This window comes from Panthera onca, chromosome C1 (genome assembly GCF_046562875.1).
Source record: "Panthera onca isolate mPanOnc1 chromosome C1, mPanOnc1 haplotype 2, whole genome shotgun sequence".
Classification (NCBI taxonomy): domain Eukaryota; kingdom Metazoa; phylum Chordata; class Mammalia; order Carnivora; family Felidae; genus Panthera; species Panthera onca.
Genome location: NC_138346.1, coordinates 9,216,259 through 9,239,263, shown reverse-complemented (window position 1 = coordinate 9,239,263; position 23,005 = coordinate 9,216,259). Strand labels below are relative to the sequence as shown.

General features: G+C 45.0%; 1 protein-coding gene and 1 long non-coding RNA gene across 7 annotated transcripts in view; one reads left to right on the top strand and one right to left on the bottom strand.

The window, feature by feature from the left end:
• SP100 (SP100 nuclear antigen) overlaps nt 1-2,240 on the top strand; it is a 99,678-nt gene extending 97,438 nt beyond the window's left edge. For all 6 annotated transcript variants that reach the window (XM_060624063.3, XM_060624062.3, XM_060624059.3 and 3 more), the window contains 3 exons: nt 32-103; nt 639-782; nt 1,947-2,240. In XM_060624063.3, the coding sequence (XP_060480046.2) occupies nt 32-103; nt 639-782; nt 1,947-2,072 (342 nt within the window). In that variant the 3' untranslated portion in view covers nt 2,073-2,240. The remainder of the gene's footprint in view (nt 1-31; nt 104-638; nt 783-1,946) is intronic.
• Nucleotides 2,241-11,527: 9,287 nt separating this feature from the next.
• Nucleotides 11,528-23,005, bottom strand: part of LOC132672244 (uncharacterized) — a 28,402-nt gene continuing 16,924 nt past the window's right edge. Inside the window, exons 2-3 of the long non-coding RNA XR_009607437.3 lie at nt 14,765-14,845; nt 11,528-12,206 (exon numbers count right to left, since the gene is read on the bottom strand). This is a non-coding gene — a long non-coding RNA (uncharacterized LOC132672244). The remainder of the gene's footprint in view (nt 12,207-14,764; nt 14,846-23,005) is intronic.

Here is a 23,005-nt window from a genome sequence, read left to right as displayed (position 1 = left end):
TTTTACTTAAAATCTCCTCTATCTTTTGCAGAAATGTGAGTTTGTCCTTTTGAAGGTCTACTCCTGTTCAAAAAGCTCCTTTTTTGCCTCAAAACCGCATTATGTAAGTAACGGCAACAAAGCCCCAAACTGGCATTCTCAAATTTGTGAGATGAATCCAGTGGGTACCAGCGTTATCTTTCGTCTTATTGATGGATATCTGGGTCAGGTTACTCAGCCCTTGGCCACTTAGGCCGCTGTCACAAGGTACCACACACAGGGTGGCTTAAACAGCAGATGTTTAGCTTTCACATTTTTATTTTCATTCATTTCTCAGCTGGAAGTCCAAGATCAGGGTGCCAGTGTGATCTTACAGACTCCCAACTTCTCTTTGTGTCCTCACAAGGTGGAAAGAGAGGAAGAGAGCTGTCTGGGGTCTTTTTATAAAGGCACTAATCCCCTTCATGAAGCCCACCCTCACAATCTAATCATCTCCCAAATCCTCACCTCCTGACGCCATCACAGTGGGGGTTACAGGATTTCAACCCAGGAATGAGGGGGGTGAGGGGGAGGTGGGGAGGGCACAAGCCGTCCATCTGTAACAGCGGGTAGACTGGGAACAGTGCTAATAGCCTGTCCTTTGGCACTTTGACCAACAGGGTCGAGAGGCATCTCATGGCCTGAAAAAGCCCATGTGGCTAAGCAAAATCAAGAAAAAGCTGAATATGAAACTGTACATCCGAGTGGAGGGGTTCGTGCGGGACATGAGCCTCATCTTTCAGAACCACAGGGCATTTTACAAGGTGAGCGGCTCCCAGGGCGTCCCTCTTTCTGTCTTAAAGCCACTCTGCCTTTCATGGTCTTATATCAGGGAAATGTTGCAGTTTCCCTTATTGTGTGGCCAGCCCACACAAGTACAAATTCTGGAAGTATTCTAAAAGCCCCGTGGTCTAAGGTGGGGAAAATTATAGCAAGCCATAAGGTGTCTTTGCAAACATGACCTTGGGACCTCATAGTTTACTCACTTGTAGATACTCAGTTTTTGCCCACAGAGAGCGGCAGACTGATGACCTGCTTCCAGAAGAAATGGAAACGCATGTTTTCCTGGACCTGGGTAGCTATGTTCGTGTCCCAGGAGTCTCCACCTTTGTCCCGGGTTCCTACGCTTACTCGGCCTAACTAAGGGAGCCAGTGGAGGGAGACCGGGTGCCGAGGCACAGACTCTGCCCGTGCACAGTTTGCTCTTGCCACTGTGCACCTGCCTGCTGGTATCCGGCCTCTCTGGGATGTGCGGGCAGCGGCCTCCCCCTCACACCCGGGCAAATGCCTATTTCCATTGGTTCCCAGGGCTGCAGTCCGGACGCAGAGCATGGGAGGCTGCTTCCAGACAGATCCCTCAAGGCCATGGTGCCAGGAAGGGCATCCCTACAGGCGCCAGGCCTCCCAGATCACTCCCTTGCTAGAAGTGTGTTGTAAAAGGCAACTAGTGTCTCTTTTCTCTAAAGGAAGATACCCAATCACATTTCTCAAATTTCAAAATCCTGGATTTCTTTATATATGAATTTTTTAGGGCTGTATCAAAAAAGTAATAAACAAGGAATATCTCAAGGGGTGAAGGAGGAAAGGGGACATCATGAATCTGCCTTCAACATTTCCGTACCACCGTGGTCATGCAAGGCATAGGTGCTATGTGAGAAAATCGAACAACTAGAATTTTTGGGAAAAAAATGAATCTATACGTTTCTGATGAAGAATTAGACTATAATACAGTACAATTTTTTGCATCTCTGAGAAGAGATGATCTCTGAGAGAAATGATCAAGTTATCAGGGAACATAAGCTAGTCTTAACTGTATTAATTCTCACTTAACACGTGGGATCGTCTAAAATGAAGCCTGGATTGTATGAGACAATGAGAACCAAACTCAGCAGCAATGGTTACTCTTGTTTTTGTCTTTGCTTTTCCAGAACAACCAGAAATTCATCAGACTGGGAAGTCAAGTAGAGGACGTATTTCAGAATAATTTCAGAAACACCTTTGCAATTAAGGAAAGAAGCGAGAACAGTTCTCAGTTGGAGCCCCCTCTTTTATAAAGTAGCCCATCCCCCCCCCTTCCATCGTTAGCAACTACATGATAAAGCGCTGTGGTCAAAATGTGAACATTTTGCCTGTTGCTGTGCAAAAAACTTTTCCAAACATATTTTTTGTGGCCATTTCCACTCATTTATTTTTCTAAATAAAATCTAAAATTATCCTGTCAAGTTATCTTATTGAATTATTTGGAGCGAAATTTACAATAGAAAACGTTGGGTCTTTCCACAAAGGCTCATCTTGTGTGCTTCCATTTATTGGAATCTTTTAATAGGTCCTTAAGTAAAGTTTTTCACCTCTTTTCTCCTCTCCACACAGGACTTATCTGTTTCTTTCTTTCCTTTTTTTTTTTTTTTTTTTTTTACACTCTCAGGTAGTTAATATTTTTTCATGTTATTGTGAAAGTGAACTTTTCCCCCAATATATTTTATTACCAAATATTGATCCCTAATAGAAAGCTACTGTAATTTATATACTGTGGTCACCGATTACCTTACTGAATACTGGATAGCATCCTTCTTTGCCTCATACCCAGTGGCATCAGGAAGCAGAGTAGCCAATTTTCAATTCACGGATCATAATTGGTTCAGCTGATGGAAGCATTCCTCACTCGGGCCCTGAAATCTCCGACAGTTCTTGGTTCTGTCGATGAATGGCTCTGCCGTGGCACTCTCGTGACCTTGCACGTCTCCACATAAACCACATAGGCAGAGTTTAACTGCCACTGATTCGATCCGAGTCTTGGCAGACGGCCCTGCGATCATTCCAGAACACGAGAGCATAGGAGGCTGGTGACATGTCCCATTCACCGCCTTATCTTGCAGAGGTTATCACGACACGCTCTCTCCTCAGGCTGTAAATTCCAGTGAGGTGTGAGGCCTCTGCCTCTTGTTTTAGACTCTGGCTGCTGGGCCCTGTAACTGCTCCACTGTGACCTGAGCGTGTGCCGCATCTCAGGCTGCTGCAAAGGCCACGTCCCCTTTTGTTTGGTGCCACCCCACGAGACAAAGGACATGGGGAGCTGGTGCCTTTGTTCTTCCTGCTTTTGCTGTCTACATAAGTCATAAACTGTCTGAATCTAAAAAAAGTGCATTGTTTCCTTACCAGCCAGATCAGTCAGCCTTGCTGGACAGGTTCCCGGATCTAGCATCTTCTGGCTAGAGCACCTGACAAGGAGTACCCCAGATTGGTAGCTGGTTCAGAGCACGCACTACGCCCTTCAGGGAAATACTTCCACTCGGGAATGATTGCCTCCAGCTCGTTCCAAAGGTGACTCTCCAACACACCACTTCATTCAATCATGAAATTTTGTTGTTGGAATGGGTCATTTTGAAGATGAAATTAATTTACGTATGGGAGCTGTTTAAAATCATGTCAGAGACACATGAATATACCACTGTGGCTACACACAGTAGGGATTCTGTATTCAGAATGTTAATTCAAGCAAAAGGAGGCATTTCTAGTTGTCTACTTAGCTAGTTGATAGATACTCAGACAAATGGAGGCCATAAAAGCCAAAATTGATAGCCCTTCCCAAAGAGACCTTTGTCTATTTTCCAAGGTAACGATGCTCTGAAAAAAAAAAAAAAAGAGAGAAAATTCTCATGTCCTTAAAAGATTATTGAATATGGACCCTCAGCTAATTCTGGGGCCTGAAACGTCACGATGGCCTGATTGAAGAGGTTCAGGCAGTAAATGTGGTTTTAATCTCCCGGTACACCTAGTGGGAGAAGTTTCTTAATGCAAGTGATGAGAGTGTTTAGGGGTGATTCAGAAACAAATGTGACTGAAGCTCTGTCTCCCTTTCCTGATGTTATGACTGAAAGGAGAATGGTCTCCTACACAGGTAAAAAGTTCAGGGGTCCTGCCAGAAAATAAACTTTCTGGGGCTACAGTTAGCTAGAAAAATTCAATAAACTCCATCACTGACCAAGCAAAGCATTTTATTCTTGAAGATCTCTCCTTAACATATTCTATTTTTAGTCCTTTGCCTCCTGATAAAGTTCTATTTTTCATTTAGATTTACCTTTTATTTATTTTTTAAAATATTTTTTAAGTTTATTTATTTATTGAGAGAGACAGAGAGAGAACAAGCAGGGGAAGGGAGGAGAGAGAGGGGGAGAGATGATCCGAAGCAGCCTCTGTGCCAACAACAGAGAGCCAGCAGAGAGCCCAAAACGGGGCTTGAACTTATGAACTGTGAGATCATGACCTGAGTTGAAGTTGGACATTTAACCAACTGAGCCACCCAGGCGCCACTGGATTTACCTTTTAAATGCTAACTCTTTTTTGTTTGCTTTGTTGAACTGCGGGGATCAGTAATGTGGATTCATTCTTTCACTATTATCTAGGATTGGTTCTTTTCAACCTCCCATTTTTATTTTGTGGCAGAAACAGTAGTATTGTCCAAATATCATATACATCCCCCTAAGTTTTCCAGCTCCTTGCATTAGGCACGTCTAAATGACTAAAACACCAACCAATGTATTATGATCACATCATTTGCAAGCTAATTCACAGAAAGGCACTAAGAATTCCCTGTGTACCCTCTCCTGCCACGTTGATTATGGAGGCCTTGTTTTGAGATGAGAGAGCCTAGAGATTGACCCCACCTGGTACTTGACCCCACCCCAGGAGGGCTCCCCGATCCACTGTGACTTTGAGTTAGCAAGAAGGAAACTTTGTTGTCTACACCACTAAAACTCGAGGGTTGTTTATTGCCATAGCATGACCCAGAAAGAGCTGGCTGACATGTATTGGAGACAAGAGAGAAAAGCACTTGTAGCAGTGGGTGTTTAGGGTGTACGACCAGGAAGGGTAGAACATAAGACTGGATAATGGAGGGGCGCCTGGGTGGCTCAGTGGGTTAAGCATCCTAACTCTTGATTTCAGCTCAGGTCATGCATGATCTCACGGTTTGTGAGATCCATGAAATCAGCGAGGAGCTTACTTGGGATTCTCTCTCCCTCCCTCTCTGCCCGTCTCCCTCTCTCTGTCTCTGTGTCAAAATAAATAAATAAATAAACTTAAAAAAAATTGGATAATGGAGACTTCATTGACACGGAAGCCCTCTCCTCTGATCAGGGCGTAAGGGCCTGGCACAGGCACGTGGACCTGGTCATGTCTATGACTGAACCAGCTCTTTGAAGCTTGGACAAAAGGATGGCATTTAGCAAATGAAGTGGAGAGATGCACCAAATGCCTTAGCCTAGTACCGAAGAAGGGGTCAGAAGGCTCAGAGAGGTAGGAATGTTCACGTGGGTGTATCAATGAGACCTGAAGACATGCCATATGGCTTGTGACCCAGATGAGCCCGGGGGACATTCCCTTTACAAAACCAATAAGAGCTGCATTGTGTGGGAGTGTTGGCATTGTCGAGACCCTCACTTTTGCCTCTCATCTATAAACCAGAGGTAACACCAATCCAGACCCAATCTCCCCAGACCCCTCCTCCTACTCATGGCCTAGAATACCACAGAGCTCGTTCCCTCAAGCAAGAAACAACTTCTCTTTTACCAATTACAAATGTTCAGATTCTATCTCATATAACAGATGGCCCACTTTAATAAAAAAGATTAATCTGGACTCTTTAACGCCTATTATCTTACCTTTGAATGATCTCGCAGACAACTGGATTTAATGTGTTGTGGAAATTTTGTTGAAGATTCCTTTGCACGCCAGGAATCTGATTTGCACACATTTCTCTTCTAACAGGTATGTCAGGAGTAAAAAAGTGTCTCCAATACCCATGAGATTTATAAAGCACGAGAAGAAAATAGTAACTTGTACCTTGAAGAGCGGTAGATCTTGATATTTCACACAACTCACAGTCAGAATTGAGACATGTTGAATATTATTTCTGTCTATTTTTCTAAAGAAAATAAACAGCTATGGGACTGAGTTCTAGAAATCAAAGGTGGTAATTCTAGGTGTTCTTTTATTTTTTTAAGTTCTATTTTTATTTATTTTAAGAGAGAGCAGTGGAGGGACAGAGAGAGAGAGGGAGAGAAAGAGAGAGAGAGAGAGAGAGAGAGAGAGAGAGAGAGAATCCTAAGCAGGGTCCACACTGTCAGCATAGAGACCGGCACGGGGCTGGAGCTCACAAACCGTGAGATCACGACCTCACCCGAAATCAAGAGTTGGCTGCTGAACTGAATGAGCCACCCAGATGCCCCTCTAGTTCTCTTAATTTGCTATTTGGCATTGTGGAAAAAGAAGGAAGGGAAAACCTTAAACGTGTGTGCTTTGGTTTCCTCATGTATAAAACAGGGCTATCAACATTTGGTCTGCCTTACATTTCCTGATCATGGTGAAGTTAAAATGAGATTTTTTTTTTTCTTTTTTTCTTTTTTTTTTTTTTTTTGCAGAGTCCTTTGGTAAACCACCACATACTCAAGGGCATTGAGAAAGTCGAAATTAGTTCAGAGAAGCAAAAACCTGCCCTGCCATTCATGAGACTGCAATAACAGATGCAGAGAAAGCCAGCTGCAAATTTAATGGGAAACATTCTCCTAAGAACTTGCTGCAGCTATAAAATGTCCTAACAACCCTTCTTTGAAGGACTAGTGCTTTCTTACTCACTGAGGAACTTTGTTGTCAAAATCCACACACTCTCAGAAACTTGTTGTTTGAAATGATATCAGCAAGAAAGAAAAAAAGCATTTCACCCTTGCTCAGAAGGTTTAAGTTATTTTTTTAAATGTTTATTTATTTATTCATGAGAGAGAGAGAGAGAGAGAGAGAGCGCATGAGCAGGGTAAGGGCAGAGAGAGAGGGTGAGAGAGAATACCAAGAAGGATCCATGCTGTCAATGCAGAGCCGGACTTGGAGCTCGATCTCATGAACAGTGAGATCATGACCTGAGCTGAAATCAAGAGTCATCCACTTAACCGACTGAGCCACCCACGTGTCCCTGAGTTATTTTGATAGAAATGGAATCTTGATTCCAATCCAGGGGCACAGCTTCCAACACAGGGTTTCCAAAGACAACATTTCGCATTTTCCTAACTTTGTAGTTTTCCAGCAACAGGACCCTGGGTTCACTTCACAATCCGGACCTGATCTTGACACAGCTCAGGCTTGGCTTGAACCTATCAAATCACTGCATCCAACAAATTACGCTTAAACTCCACCCTTTCCCAAACCGTATAATAACTCTCTGTATCTTTGTTCGGGGCAATGTCCATGGTTCTCTGGTGTGTGTTCCTCTCTCTTGTTGCAAGGAGTCGATAAATCTGTTGAAATCCAGGCTTGTTTGTCCCCGGTAATCTTAAACTGATTGGATCAGGACACCTTGCTGGAGGACTTCCATCAAAATCTAAAACTTGACTTGGCCTGTGGCTGTTTGACTCCTTTCTTTTTGACAGTAATTAGATAGCAGGACTTCTGAGCTGTTGGGGGTTTCTGACCAAATGATAACAGTATTATTACCCAGGAGAGAAGTACTGAGCATTCTGTGCTCCACAGAAGATAAAAAGGTAGAAGAGAATGGGTGTGGAAAACACCATACAAATTCCAGACTTCAGTATTAATAGGCATGAAATAGCTAATCACAAAGCTCTCGTTTTATGAACATGTGTCTATAGCATCAAAATATGAGTGCATCTATTCAGTCAACAGCGGCCATACTATTAAATATGAATTTATAAGGATTTCTTATGTTTTTGCATAGGTAGTAGGACAAAGAAATGCAGAGAATGGGGTTTTAATATCATTGATTCATTTTCATCTGTTTGGTGCTTAGAGTAAAAGGCATCAGGAAAAAGTAGCTCTGAATTCAGATTCCTAAAATCCTCAAACCCAAGACTTGCGTGCCTACCTGACATACCTTTTTCAAGTTTACTTATTTATTTTGAGAGAGAAAGAGAGAGAGAGAGAGAGTTCCATGCAGACTCCGAGCTATTGAACCCACAGGGCTTGAACCCACGAACCGTGAGATCAGGACCTGAGCCAACACTGAGAGTCGGACACTTAACCAACTGAGCCACCCAGGAGCCCCACAATTTTTGATGGTGAGCTAGAAGCTTCCTGGCTCTCTTTTCCAACATTTGTTTCCAAATCGTTGTCACTGATATTCTCTAAATAAATGAATGAGTTTCCTTATTAATTGCAGTGTGTGTGACCCCCCCAACATAGAATTCAAGGAACAAAGGTTTATAAAGTTGGCCAGTAATAGCATGCTGGCTGAAACAAGTTTCCTAAATGAGACCCCAAACTGGTTAATGTCCTACAAGGCAATAAACCCATAATCTTTGGTATTATCTTTTCTACCAAACAAATAATATGCATCTCTACCGGACAAAAACCCTGTAAATTAACATGTAACCTCACAAAGTCAGGCCCTAATTAATAGTAAATTATAAATCAGGACATGCCTTTCACCTTATTGCCTTATTGCCAAGTATGGATAATTTTTCTTAATTGCCTGACTGACCTCAGTCTGCCACTCTGAGAGAATATTACAATAATTTGATTAACAACTTACAACTTATTTTTTTAATACGAAATTTATTGTCCAATTGGTTTTCATATAACACCCAGTGCTCATCCCAACAGGTGCCCTCCTCAATGCCCATCACCCACTATCCCCTCCCTCCCACCCCCCATCAGCCCTCAGTTTGTTCTCAGTTTTTAAGAGTCTCTTGTGCTTTGGCTCCCTCCCTCTCTAACCTTTCTTTTTTTTTTTCTTCGCCTCCCTCATGGTCTTCTGTTAAGTTTCTCAGGATCCATATAAGAGCGAAAACATATGGTATCTGTCTTTCTCTGCATGACTTATTTCACTTAGCATAGCACTCTCCAGTTCCATCCACGTTGCTGCAAAAGGCCATATTTCACTCTTTCTCATTGCCAAGTAGTATTCCATTGTATATATAAACCACAACTTCTTTATTCATTCATCAGTTGATGGACATTTAGGCTCTTTCCATAATTTGGCTATTGTTGAAAGTGCTGCTGTAAACATTGGGGTACAAGTGCCCCTATGCATCAGCACTCCTGTATCCCTTGGGTAAATTCCTAGCAGTGCTATTGCTGGGTCATAGGGTAGGTCTATTTTTAATTTTTTGAGGAACCTCTACACTATTTTCCAGAGTGGCTGCACCAGTTTGCATTCCCACCAAGAGTGCAAGAAGGTTCCCATTTCTCCACATCCTCTCCAGCATCTATAGTCTCCTGATTCATTCGTTTTAGCCACTCTGACTGGCGTGAGGTGATATCTGAGTGTGGTTTTGATTTGTATTTCCCTGATGAGGAGCGACGTTGAGCATCTTTTCATGTGCCTGTTGGCCATCTGGATGTCTTCTTTAGAGAAGTGTGTATTCATGTTTTCAACAACTTACAACTTATAAAGGCTCAGACAGTTAATAGCCTGGTAAGGTTAGAGGTAAACTGTAGAAATTAATACACTGCTATAGCTTTATGGGCTTGTAGAGAAGTTAACTGCAAAGGTGATATTTATTCCTCTATAGAAATTAACCAGCTGTACACCTAATTTAGCAATCTTACTTGGACATTCCTTTTTACCAACTATATAATTCTCTGTTTCTTAATGCTCCAGAGTCCCTTTGAATTTCCTGCTGATGATTCCACGGGGTGACCTAGAGGCTCCTGGTCTCCTCTGCAGTCCTCCCCTCCAGGAGGCTGCTGTGTGTGCACAGAGCAATCAGATCCACAGTGTGCAGGCAAGGAGCCAACATAAAAAGAAACTCCTTAAGAAAACTATGAGGAAAGACCAGGGAATATGATTAAACTCTTGGAACCCCAGTCTGCTCTTTGAATTCAACAGACCCCCTTGGTTTTGGTTAACACTGTTTCTGTCGCCATCACCAGTAGCTGAGAAAATTCCCCCAAGTTGGGCAGTTTTGCTATATATCGCTCTGCCTTTCCTAACACCTCGCTTTTCTGTTTCTTATCCTTCCAACTAATCCCTACACATTTCCTCTGCCTCGATTTCTTGACCAGGGCAACACCGGAAGATGGATCCCAGAATGAGTGTGTGGATCAGAGCCCTGCCCCCTCCCTCCTTGCCCCCAGCCCTACTCAGCCCCCCTCGCCAACCCAGAACCTGTTTCCATGAGTAACAAATAGACTTCTAGGGTTCAAGAAAATACACATTTGTTAAAAACAGACGGTGAGAAAAATAAACTTAGTTTTTGCTTATGAAAAATATAGCAAACAATTAAAATGAATCTTTTTGTTGGAAAAAAATGTGCATTTTGACATTAAGTTATCTTATTTGCTATTACACATGGTGTATATTTTCAAATTAATTTTGTTCATAAAATCCATGGAAGAGAAACAGTAACTGCTTGATAAAAGTTATAAATCTTGGGGGCGCCTGGATGGCTCAGTCGGTTAAGCATCCGACTTCGGCTCAGGTCATGATCTCCCACTCCGTGAGTTCGAGCCCCGCGTCGGGGTCTGGGCTGACCGCTCAGAGCCTGGAGCCTGCTTCGCGTTCTGTGTCTCCCTCTCTCTCTGACCCTCCCCTGCTCATGCTCTGTCGCTCTCTGTCTCAAAAATAAATAAATGTTAAAAAAATTGTTTAAAAAGTTATAAATCCTGTAACAACGAACACTTGCAGATGTGTCTGATTGGTTTTCCCCCTTTCTTCCTTCTAAAGGGAACACATCTGCTATATTGAAATCAGAGCATCCGGAACAACGGTTCTGACTCTGCCTTTAACTCTCCATCTGACTTTGGAAAAGGTTCTTAAACATTTATGTGCTAGAGTTGCCTCATCTATAAAACAAGGACGGTAATAGTTATTCCACCTACTCCTTACTGATGTTTCAGAATTACGAGATATTATTTCCAAAATTATTTTTGGAGTATAAGCTAATGGCATGCTGGAGAACTCCTGTCGGAAGGACTTAGTTGGGCTTTTTAGATATTTCCAAGTTTCATATAACAATATGTGTATCAAAGCAATCAAAAATTATTTACCTTTTTCGTGATCTACAGATGATGGGGGTTAGTTAAGGCAGAAATCAGTACCTAAATTGAAGCCATGAGTAGGAATAGTTGTGTGTGTGTGGTTTTTTTCTGACACCAACTGTGCAGTGTCTTTTCCAATGGGAATTAGGTCATTCCAACACCAGTCAATTCTCCAGCTCTTCACCACCAACTGGGTGTTGAACAATTCAATTCCATTTTGACACTAACTGCCCAGAGTTTTCACAGACCACACAGCAGAAGGGCTCGGTCTTATGTGACTGCCCCCCTTTCAGACACCAGCTACAAATGGGGGCCAAGCTACCCATGTTTCCACCTGCAAATTATAAATTTGGGGGTTCCCATGATGCCCCCCAGGTCTAATAATTTGCTAGAATGACTCAAAGAACTCAGGAAAGTGCTCTGCTTATGATTACAGTTTTATTATAAAGAATACAACTCAAGAACAACCAAATGGAAGAGATGCATAGGGCAGAGTATGGGGATGGGGGGGGGGGGGTGCAGAGCTTCCATGCCCTCTCCAGCATGCAACCAACCCTCCCAGCGCATCAGTGTATTTACCAAGTCGGGGGCCCCTGACCCCACTGTTCAAGGGTTTTTTTAAAATCAAGGTTTCATTATGTAAGCGTGATTGATTAAATCATTGGCCATTGGTGATTGAACTTAACAGCCCACCTCTTTTCTCCCCAGAGGTCAAGGGGTGGAGCTGAAAGTTCTAACCTTCTAATTAGCATAAAGACATTCTTATCACTCAAGAAATTCCAAGGGTTTGGGGAGCTCTGTGCCAGGAACTGGGGACAAAGACCAAGTACCTATTTTTTGTTACACCACAACAGGCATGATGGCGTGAAAGAAAAAACAAACAGAGATAAGCTGGTTTGTTTCTACTCTGACATTTATATATGAGCACACATGCTCAATGAATAGGGCCTTGTCTCTCACGTTTCCCAAAATGGCACATGAGGTAAATGCAGAGAATGTGTTTCCAGGGTGGACAGAACCACTGGCTGTAGAGCGCGCTCAAGTACAGCACATCGGGAAGCAGGAGCTCCGAATTCAGATGTCTGATGGTCTGCAGCCCCAAGTCACCAGCCTCGCCCTCCTCATCCGGCCCATGTTCCCGTCCCTGTGCTGAGCTCAGAGCTTAGGGAGCTCTTCCTCCTCGCTGGATTCACTGCTGATCACTGCACAAAGAAACAAAACCCCTTACGGTTTTAACATGGGGCCAAGGAACCAACAGGAAACCCCATAATAAGGGGACACCAGGAAAGATCCGGCTGCTTGGGTAACTTCCGGACAGGAATGTCCCTGCTCCAGATGGTGCCATCTTCTCAAGGAATCCTGTGGCCCATAAGTTGATGGTGCTCCAGTCATTCTCACCGGACGCTGTGTAAGGACAAGTGGCCGAAGCAGCCAGTTTTGCTCATCTTGCTCCCCATTTTCTGGCCACTCACTCTTTTTTCCCCTTCCAGCTGTCTCTCCCCATTTCCCCGCCTCTGCCTCTCTTTCTCGTGGTTCCTTATCCTCTTCTCAGCCTCGGAGTGTTTTCTCTTCAGGGCTTTCCATTTCTGCCTCTTATGACCTGATGTGCCTTTTGTCCCCTCATCTCTTCTTGCCATCTTGCTCTACACATCCCTGTAGAACCCCCCCCCCCCATTTCAGTACATCCCCACTCCACGCCCAACTTTCGTCTGTTGGGCAAGAGCCCCTTTGCTGTGCACCGGTCTCCCTCTCCTGCCTTCCTGGGCCACCTTCTGACACTGTGCTGCAACACACACAGCATCACCACATCAGACTCCCTCAGCCAGCCTTACTGATTATTTCAGGTGCTTGGCCATATGCTGTCCTTGCTGGCTGGCCCTCTTGGTTAATTTTGGGGTGACAAGATGAAATTGTCTTCTGTATATCCACCAGACCCACAACACAAGACTGTACTAGATTTTTGTATCTGGATAGCTCTGCCCCTGGGATATATAATGATCCATAAAGACCCCTCAGCTGTCTCCCTCATAGACCCCTTGTCCCCCTCTCTCCTCAGTCCACCTGAGAAGTGTGTCCGTACCTCTGTGTCCTTCTCTCTCCATCTCTCAAGGGCTTTCCTTTTTACCCTGAATTCTACCTTTTTGTTTTTCCTCTTTTCTCTTAACCTGCTCTTCTCATTCGCTCATTGAAAATGATCTTGGCTGAATTTTGTGTTTATTCTTGTGTTCTTTTCTGCAAAGGGAGTTTAATACATGTCTACATTAATAATACTTCTTAGAACCACTTCTGTAGAATTTTCCATACATCAGTAATGTAGTGTTTGCCAAAACATGTGTCCAGCATTTAGGGTTCTGAAAACTCACTGTTACAGGGATGGCCCCCCTGTGGCAGAAGCTTCTCCCCCTGATGTCCCATTGTGTCTCCTCTCTCCCTGCCTCACTGACCTCCAGCAACGTTTCATTCACTCCCATTGAACGTTGGGTCTTCAGGGCTTCTCTGCGTCCCTCTCCTACTTTCCCTTTCCTTGGCATTTACTTTGTCCCCTACTCTCTCCATATAATCTTTGTCCCTGTGTCTGGTGTGAATTGTCAGTTTATCTCCTCTCTGCTGTGCGCCTCACATCCCTCCTCCACCTCTGTTTACTCTTAGGCTCACCATCCACACTCCCAATCCTTGTCCTGTGTTGTCCTCATCTCAAAGGTTGGGTCCCTCCGTCACTCCAGGTCTCTCACTGGGCTTTGACCAGACCTCAGAGCCCCTTTCCCACCTCTCCCTCTAGGGTCTTCTACAGCGATCTCACTGACTGGTCCATCTGACCATCACATACATTATTTCCAGTTCCTGTGACAGCTTCTGACAAGTAGGATAAAGTTCTTTCCCTGCCACACCTCTGCCAACTGGGAGAAGTTTGGATCTCACGTCCGTTTTGGTAAAACCGCACTTGCTCCTATAATTCCTGTTGGACGGTCCTATCAATCTATCTTTCCACACTCTCCTCCACACAGCGCACCTTTCTCCACTGAGAACTTTAGTTCCCCTTTCCCTCTTGCCTCTTGTAGGAGAAGCAAACACGAGGCCTAAGGCAACAAGTTTAAAGAGGCACCTACTCTAGGGTTCTCTTTAAATTTCATCCCCCCCAACCCCAGGGTGCCTGGGTGGTTCAGTGGGTTAGGCATCTGACTCTTGATTTCTGCTCAGGTCTTCTTTTTTTTTTTTTTTTTTTGAGTCTATGTATTTATTTTGAGAGAGAGGGAGTGTGTGTGCACACACATGAAAGCAGGGGAGGGGCAAAGAGAGAGGGAGAGGTTGAGAATCCCAAGCAAGCTCTGCACTGAGCACAGAGCCTCACGTGGGACTTGAACTCATGAACTGTGAGATCATGACCTGAACTGAAACCAAGAGTTGACGTTTAACCAACTCAGTCACCCAGGTGCCCCTCGACTCAGGTCTTGATCTCATGGTCGGTCATGAGATCTAGCCTCACATCAGGCTCTGTGCTGAGTTTGGAGCCTACTTGGGATTCTCTCTCTCTCTCTCTCTCTCTCTCTCTGCCCTTCCCCCACCTCTCAAAATAAAAAAAAATAAACATTAAAAAAATTTCATCCCCTAGGCCCTCCACGGGTCTCACATGCATGCATGCCTCCCTCACACCTTAGAAAGTGGCCAGAGGCTGGGCTCAAGTGTATGGCCACTCCCCGCTCCACATAATGAGCCGTCCAGGTAACTGGTTATTTAAAATATGGGATTCCATCATAGTTACCTTGTTCACCATCCAGCAAGCCACACACTTTCTCTGACCTCCTCTCCTTCTTCATTCCTAAAACTTTAGATTCACCAGGCACTGAAGAGAGAGAAAAGGAAAGGAGAACCCAGAGCCAGTGGCCAGGGAACAAACTGTGGCCACACTGAGCTCTGAGGTTGGAAAAAAAAGGTGAGCTGCTCCTTGTGAAGAAATATTCTTCCTGCTCCAAGACTCCACTCAAAATCCAAGCAAGCCCTGTTCTGCTTCTTTCCATCACATCAGACCTCACTACCTTCCTCCCTCCCTCAATTTTCCACCAGAATCCAACACCCAGGCACTGCTGGGTCTATTCTAGGAAAATATTTCTGCATCCTGGATTCCGCTGTCTTCTGTCTCCTTGTGTTTTTGTCTCACTTTTCCCTCCTGCGACACTCTCTGCTCAGTCCCTGCTCGCTCCATTTTCCTTCCCAGCTCTCTTCCTCTGCATCTTCCCATCTTCCATGTCTGGCTCTGTTCCCTTTCTTTCTGTCTTTCTGATTTCCCCCATTCAACACACAGACATGAAAAGATACACCTTTTAGTTATATCAACGGCTCTTGACAGTGGAAAGACAGGAATGAGGAATAAGATTGGGTTGCCTTTGGAGGTGACTGAAGTGTTTTGGAACTAGATGGAGGTGACAGTTGCACAACATTATCAATTCACCAAATGTCACTAAACTGTACACTTTAAAATAGTTAATTTTACACTATGTGAATTTTACCCCCATTAAAACACAGAAACAGGGGTGTCTAGATGGCTGAGTTGGTTAAGCATCTGACTTCAGTTCAGGTCATGGTCTCGTGGTTGTGAGTCCGAGCCCCGCATTGGGCTCTGTGCTGACAGCTCGGACCTGGAGCCTGCTTCGAATTCTGTGTCTCCCTCTCTCTCTGCCCCTCCCCCACTCACACTCTGTCTCTCTCTCTCTCTCAAAAATAAATAAAAACATTTAAAAAATTAAAACACACACACACACACACACACACACACACACACACTGGGTTCAGAATGCCCAGGTTCACCTCTGAGAGTAGAATGCAGTCTACACCTGCTCATTTGACCCCAGGCCAACTATGCACATGGTCTCTAGATTTCAGTTTCTTTATCTGCAAAATGGGCACATAAGCAATGCAAACTGCCGGCGGTAGCCTGAGCGTTAAACCCACAACTGCCAGAGTAAACGGTCAACCAGTGAGATATTAATAATATGGTTCATTCTATTGTATCTTTTAACCCTTTCTTCTCTGCCTTTCATTTCCCCTCCTTCCCTCTCTCTCAAAATACCCACATGCTTCCCTCCACCTTTCTACCACTTCCTCTTATCTCTCTCTATGTGACTGGACTTCTCCTTGAATATCCGGGCTCTTGAACGACATCTCCCATATTGAGATCGGTCCCTTCTACCATCATCAAGGGTCTTCTCTTTGACGTTGACCATGAGCTCTTAGCCCTTCACAACTTCACACTGAAGGTCACCTCCGGAAACTCATAATTCACAGTTAGGTTCTTATCCACTCTCCAGGTTACTGGGCAGAAATCCTCTCTTTGCCACCTTTTGCGGTCTTGGATTCCAAACAGAGTCATGCCATTTTGGAATCGATTCAAAGCCACACTCATCTACCTTCCCCATCCCCTCTGGATTCCTTCTCCAGTACCACAGTCACCCTTCTTGAGCCAGAAAACTGTATTCTGTTATAATTTCCTTGTTCACAACTTGGCTGTGTGCTGGGCATTTTTTGTGTCTCCTCTCTCTCACTTTCCTGGGGGAAATATTGGTCTTCCATTACTAAACAGAGGAAAAACTAATTAGTGATTGCACCCAAGTGATCAGGGATACCACCTCATAGTTACATATTTGGACCCCTCCCCAAGAATCCATGTACTTCAGTGGGGACTTCCGGACCCTGGATCAGTTAATCTCAGTGGCTCCTGACTTGGTGTTGCTTGCTCCTTTCCCTGGGACATCGAAGAGAACACACACACACACACACACACACACACACACATCTTATAAGTGATGAGACTGTCAGGTTTAAGGATTATGGAACAGTGGGAAAGTTATAAATAGTAATTAGTCACCCAACAAGATGACCAGGGAGAAGGGAAAGCTTATCTCAATATAAATTCTGTAAGTGGAATGTCTCTGTGAACTGTTCAAAGGAACAGAGGATTTCTTCAGAAGAGCTAGGCTCCTAGAGAGATCCCTGGGTATGAAAGAGAAAGCCTAGCTACTTTAAAGATGCTGCTAGACAAGAGGAGGATTAGAGCAGGGAGGGTGAGGGCTTCCCAAAGACACAAAGCTGAGGACACCAGCAGGAACCCAGACAGACCTCTCGGGGGCCCAGGTCCCAGGAACAAAGGACACTCTGCAGCTCTGATCACAGAGCAGATTGCAGCGCTGGAGGACGACCCCAGACACCCACCCCAGGGCCTCCGGTGGCTGGGACACCAGCCCAGCACCCCTGCCAGCTGGTGACCCAGCACACATGAGAGGAAGGAAATCAACCAGGAAGCCTGGGTGGGGGAGGCGTGTCTGCGGGGAGTCCGGGGAGGAAGATGTGCCAGGGAGGAGGGGGAGGCGCCAAGGAGGAGGAGACCCACTGCCCAGGGCCAATGGCAGAAGCTCCTCCTAGGGCAGCGCCCCTTGGGGGAGGTTGAGTTCCACTAAACGGTGGGAGCCACGGGTGCTTCGTCATCCCAGGACGTGGCCTCAGATCCTGGGTAGACCAGGTGGAAGATATGAGAGAACAAAGGGAAAGGTGAAGGGGGCTTGTGCGTAGAGGGTCCCGTGGGGGCTCAGGGGCCTCTGAGCACCAGATGAAGGTGGGGATTGGGGAGCAGGAGAGGGTGCCGCACTCGGGCCACAGCCCCCAGAATCTTGGCTTTGGGTCGCTGACCCACAGCTCCCGGGGACAACAGCGTCCGGGAGGTGACAGCTGCCACCTCCGCAGGAAGGTGGGCGGCAGCGAGTGTAGGTACAGGTTACCCCAGCTCGGGGAGCCCTGGAACCTAACACGTGTGATGTGGACAGTGAATCTGGAAAGGGGAGTCCCTGCAGTCCAAGGAGACGATCAGAGCCGCTGAGATGTAGGCAGTTGACAGGTAACTGCCATTCCCTTAATTCCCATGGCCCAGGGCATTCTGGTTGCAAATAAATTGACCTAAGGTATGTAAATTTATCTCAAAAAAACTTTTAAAAATTATTGACTTGAAATTTGCGCCCAGGTGTTTGATTCTCTCTATTCCTTTCTCTAACTCAGATATTAGTATAGAAATTATATTGTTCTTATTTTCATCAATCCACTATTTTCACTAATACACTCCATACATTATTTTAGCTTCTTTTTCTTTCTTCCCCTTGCTTAAGAACTGCTGGTACTTCCTTGTTATGAAACTAAAATTCCAATTCCTCTGTTTAGGGTGTCGGGAACTGCACCGTCTGCCTCTGACTGTCAGGTACAGAATCCACCTTTTATGCACTTGAAGTCTAAATATTGTTAAAATATAAACTCTCCCCAACTAAGCTATAAATCCAACTTAATTTCAATAAAATGCAAGTTGAGGCAGACAACAGGCCTCCTGGCTCCAGTGCTCTGCCCACCGCCACCATCAACACCACCATCACCAATGCAAGAAAAGAAATGTCTCAAGCAGAACCTCTCTCTGGGTGCCTCTTTTTGGGGGGCGCTTTTCTGTATGAGCATATCCTAGACCCTGGAGAAGTCTCAGAATGACCAATCTCAAGGATAACATCCATTGAAAGTCCTCCTCTCACAGTGACATCCAGCAATGTGGCCCTGTGACTGGCCTTCAAATGGATTAGACAGAATTAAGATTGATGCCATCCCCCATTGCTGAGCTCTCCATAATGGCCATGCTCCCCACCTTGGCCTTCACCTGAAGCCAGAAGGGCTTGAGGAGTACCTTTAGAAGTTTTATCAATGGCCTCCAAACCCAGGGAGAGCATAAGGTACTGGAACTTCCTGATCCTCAGGAACAGGGTGTCCCCCAATCATGGTGGGAGTTGGTGCTACCTGTGGAGCTAGAGCTGGTGCCACCTCTCAGCTGGGGCTCCACCTCCTGCAGTGACTACACAGCAGGTCAGTGCATTGGGACAGGGTTGGGGGGCAGGGCTAGCTCCTCGTCCTTGACCACCACCCTGAAGGGGGCCTTTGGTTTGTTGCATTTGTTAACTGTTTTCTGATCCCCTTCTTATGTTTGAACTCTGAGTGTCACTACTGAAGGACACTACTGAGGTGTCATACTTGTCTTTTTGTAAAAACATGAATTCATTACACCTCTGGTGTTGTTCCTGGTTAGCTGCCCCAATAAAACCTGGCTGGACCTGCTCTACTCCTGACCCCAGCCTGCTCTGTGGTGGCCTGTCCCAGAGAAAGAGCCTTCCTCTCATGGATTGGTTATATGGAGGGCGTTGGGTGGAATGCTGGTCATACCTCCCTGTCTGTGATGTTTGTGTCAAAGAGAAAATCTGCTGGAATAGATTACTGAGGAGTAGAGAGAGCTCAATAAAATGTTGGTTTCAAGTAAAACTTTTGTGGAAATTGACCAACTGATTTTAAAATATAAATGGAAATGCAAAAAGGCAAGCTTAGTCAAGACAATCTTGAAAAAGAATAACAATGTTTAACTTGCTATTAAGACAACGTAATATGGATCGCTTCTTGGCCTTTTGGCTAAGATCAAGTGTAAGACAATGTAATATGGGCACAAAGATTTATTTTTATGTATACTCTGCCATCATTTCAGCAAAGCATTTAAAGTGTCTTCAAAATACTTAAAATATGTAAGTAGAAGTTAAATATAAATTGGAAAAAATAAAATGAAAGGGGGAACATGAAATAAAACCAGAATATGAGAGATTTGGTGGGACTGTGGCTCCGATTTGGTGGTCCATAGACCCCGCATCGAGAAACACACACCTCTTTGGTCTTCGGGCTATTCAAGCTGGGGATGGGTGGACATGCAATATAAACTATCTCAACTTCTGTTGGTCTTTAAATTCTTTGGAACTCCAACCAGGTTCAAAGAGTGAAGGTGGAGGTTATCTCAACCCCCATCTTCCCTCCTCCCTTGGAGGAACCATGTGCCCCCATTGGAGAGGGGTGGCTATGGAGTGAACTACAGAGAACTGATTGCTTGTTTCAGTCCTGGCAATGTGGTGGCTGTATTAGCAGACAGATAAAAAGCAATGAGGATCCATATGCTATAGGAGATACATCAGATTCTTGGCTGAGGTAGAGGAAATCTCAGTAGAATCAACACAAAACACAAACTACATGCTAAGGAGATTGAAATATCTATGTTGGGAGTACTCAGCTCAGGGAAAGGGAACATTCTCATTGGCTCCCCAAAACTCCTCTGCCCCAGACCCTCACTCCATTCCAGTGGCAGGAATCCATTCCTCTGCCTTTCTAGTCACTGGTTTATGGATGGCCAGGACTAAGTCAGTTTGGATCAGTGAGTTGCTAGAAGTTTTCCTATTGCTTCTGTGTAAAACCAGCCAGTCTTTCATCCCATGTGACTCTAAACAAGGCAGCATGTTACCCAGTTGCTGCTGGTAGCCATCTTACACCTCCCCACCCCCAGAGGAACCAACAACCCTAGGTGGAAGTTGGTGCTGAGGCATCAGAGCAGAAAGATGTAAAATACCCAGATGATGGATGACATCATTGGGCCACTGAATCAACCAACCCTGAAACCTGGGTCTTGCCGCTAGATTTTCCATTATGAAAGTTAAAATGTGTTCTCAATTTGAGCCAAGGTATTTGTTAACTTGTAACAGAGAGTGCCCTAACTTTTAAAATCCTCAAAATGCAATATGTGAAGAAAAAAGGGTTATGAAATAAAAAGAGCTCTGTTTAAGAGCTAGGTTTTGGCCCCATGGTCAAGACATGAAGGATAGGAAAGAAAAAAGATGTCCTGCTCTCAGAAACAGCATCAGACCCACACATAGAAGACAAGGACAGAACATAAGAAGCAGGTTGAACTTTGAAGACTCTGCTGGAACTTGAAGGAAGTGTGTCATACAGGAGGCCTTTTCATGGCTTGTCACATTTCTGCCCCCACAGGGAGAGCCCAGATTATTCAAAGCCTGGAACATTCAGAAACAGAGGAAGATTTGAGGCTGGTGTAAAGCCTGGGCCAGCAGTTATGTTGGTCCTTACTGGACCACTGAAATAACCATCTTGGTAGGCTTTGCCAAGAGCAGCTTCAGCTCAGGGTTCTGTATTTAGGGATGGGTCCAAGCTGAGACAAGGGCTTTATTATCTAGAGCAGGGGGCTCCCTGGGCCTGCAGATTTCAAGGTAGGAGGCAACAGCAGGAGCAGTGGCCACTATAGCTACAGAATAAAGGGTCCAGGCTTCCTCTTATGAATGAGAATTGGAAGCACAGAGTAGGAAGTAGCCTGGGGAATTTGGCTGGGGACATTCATTTCCAGCTCCCCACGCCTCCTCTTTCCAGGAGAGGGACATCAGTCAGCATGATACTCCTCATCCTTCCCTGCACCCTCTTCCTTCCCCTGAGCGGTAAGTGGTAAGGAGGAAAAGCACAGGCTATAAAGTGTGGTCTCTTCCTGCCTGTCTCTCTGGAGCCAGACTGGGAGCATAGAGAAGGCCTCTAGTCTGGTGCCCCAGGTGTAGGCATTGTGAGAGTAGGCCCTGCCCGGCTACAGTGAGGTCCCTAATCATGGAGCCCAGTATGAGGAAACTCATTGCTGTGACATATCTAAGCCATATCATCCAACCTAGTTTTGATTCATAATAAACTGATGTTATGATCTCCAACTACCTGACTTCTTCTCTCTCAAGTGGCTTTGAACTGTAGCATATAGAAGGTATTATTATAAGATGCCCTCAAATCCCCACAAAAACCAAGGAAGATGCATAGCAATAGCCTCTGCTTGGAGATGTGCCTTGTATAAATGAAACTGCTTCCCTGGACAGGTCAAACACTGACTCATCATTGTGTGCCAGAACACAGGGCTCATAAGGCAAATAGAAATCAAAAGGTTTTAAATAACCAATGTGGATTCTGCATGGGGAAAGGGAATCACAAGAAGCCTTGGGAACAGGGCTGAACACTGAAAATTTACAAAACTGGCAAGTGGACAAATGTCACTTTCTGAAAAAGGAAGTTGTTCAAATAGGCAGATTTCCCCCAGGATCTGGGAAACTTATGTGCCACAATTGGCCTTCAAGTAGAAGCTATCCCCAGTTAAAATTAAGTTCTGCAATGGACCCTCAACACTGACTGGTAACTTTCCTTCCCTCTATAGTTTGACCTGTCTGTTCCCCACACCTCAGATAAGAGGAAGTCTTTGCTAGAGTCTGTGGCTGTAAGGGTCCTGGAATCAGGGAATTCTCACATTGTTGGCTTGACTACAAATTAACTTCTGTGGGTTTTTTTTTCTTTTGTGGGTTGGAACCAGACTTGTAATATTCTTCTTAGTTCTGGTAACCCTCTTGCCTCTTGGAATTTGGAAATGCGGGACACATAAGAGACCACGGGTTGATGCACCTGGATTAGTAGTGCTAAGAACCACATTTCCCAAAGAGCACAGGCTGCTGCAGCCAGAGCGGTGAGAATCTGGACTGCACCCAGTCCTCTGCAGCTGAGTCTGAGCAGAACCAGGATATCAGCCAGAGGGACCTTTGGGGTTATAATTTCCTTGGGAGACTAACCTAAAAATGAGGGGAGATTTCATTCTGGTTCCTCAATTTTACTATGGGACTTGACAATGGGAGGGAAACTGTCAGAAGTCACTACTTTGGAACTTTGCAGTCTATTTGAATGTTTGCAGCTTCCAGGAGAAAGCTTGACCAAGAAAGTGTGGCTAACTTTGGTCAATATCAGCCTGTAGCCTATATATTTAGCTTATATATTTCAGCCTACAGCAGCGGCCTATCCCTGAGCCCCAAGCCCAGTAGCAGGCAGCTGTGCTCACATTCCTAGGGTAGCTTGTTGCAGCCAGGGTGGCCGATAAGGAACTGGTCCTCCAAATATTAGGGTTCTGTGTTCTGATTGTTGATGACAGCTTCTCATTGCTGAGGTATCAGCACAGAAGCAGCCATTATTGCAGCCCCACTGGTTGGGGTGGCTTCCTGGGGACTTAAGGAGCTGCATCTGGTTTTTTGTTTGGGTTTTTTCTCCCTTACTTCCCTTTTGGAAGCCAGACATTTAAGATTCAGACATTCAAAAG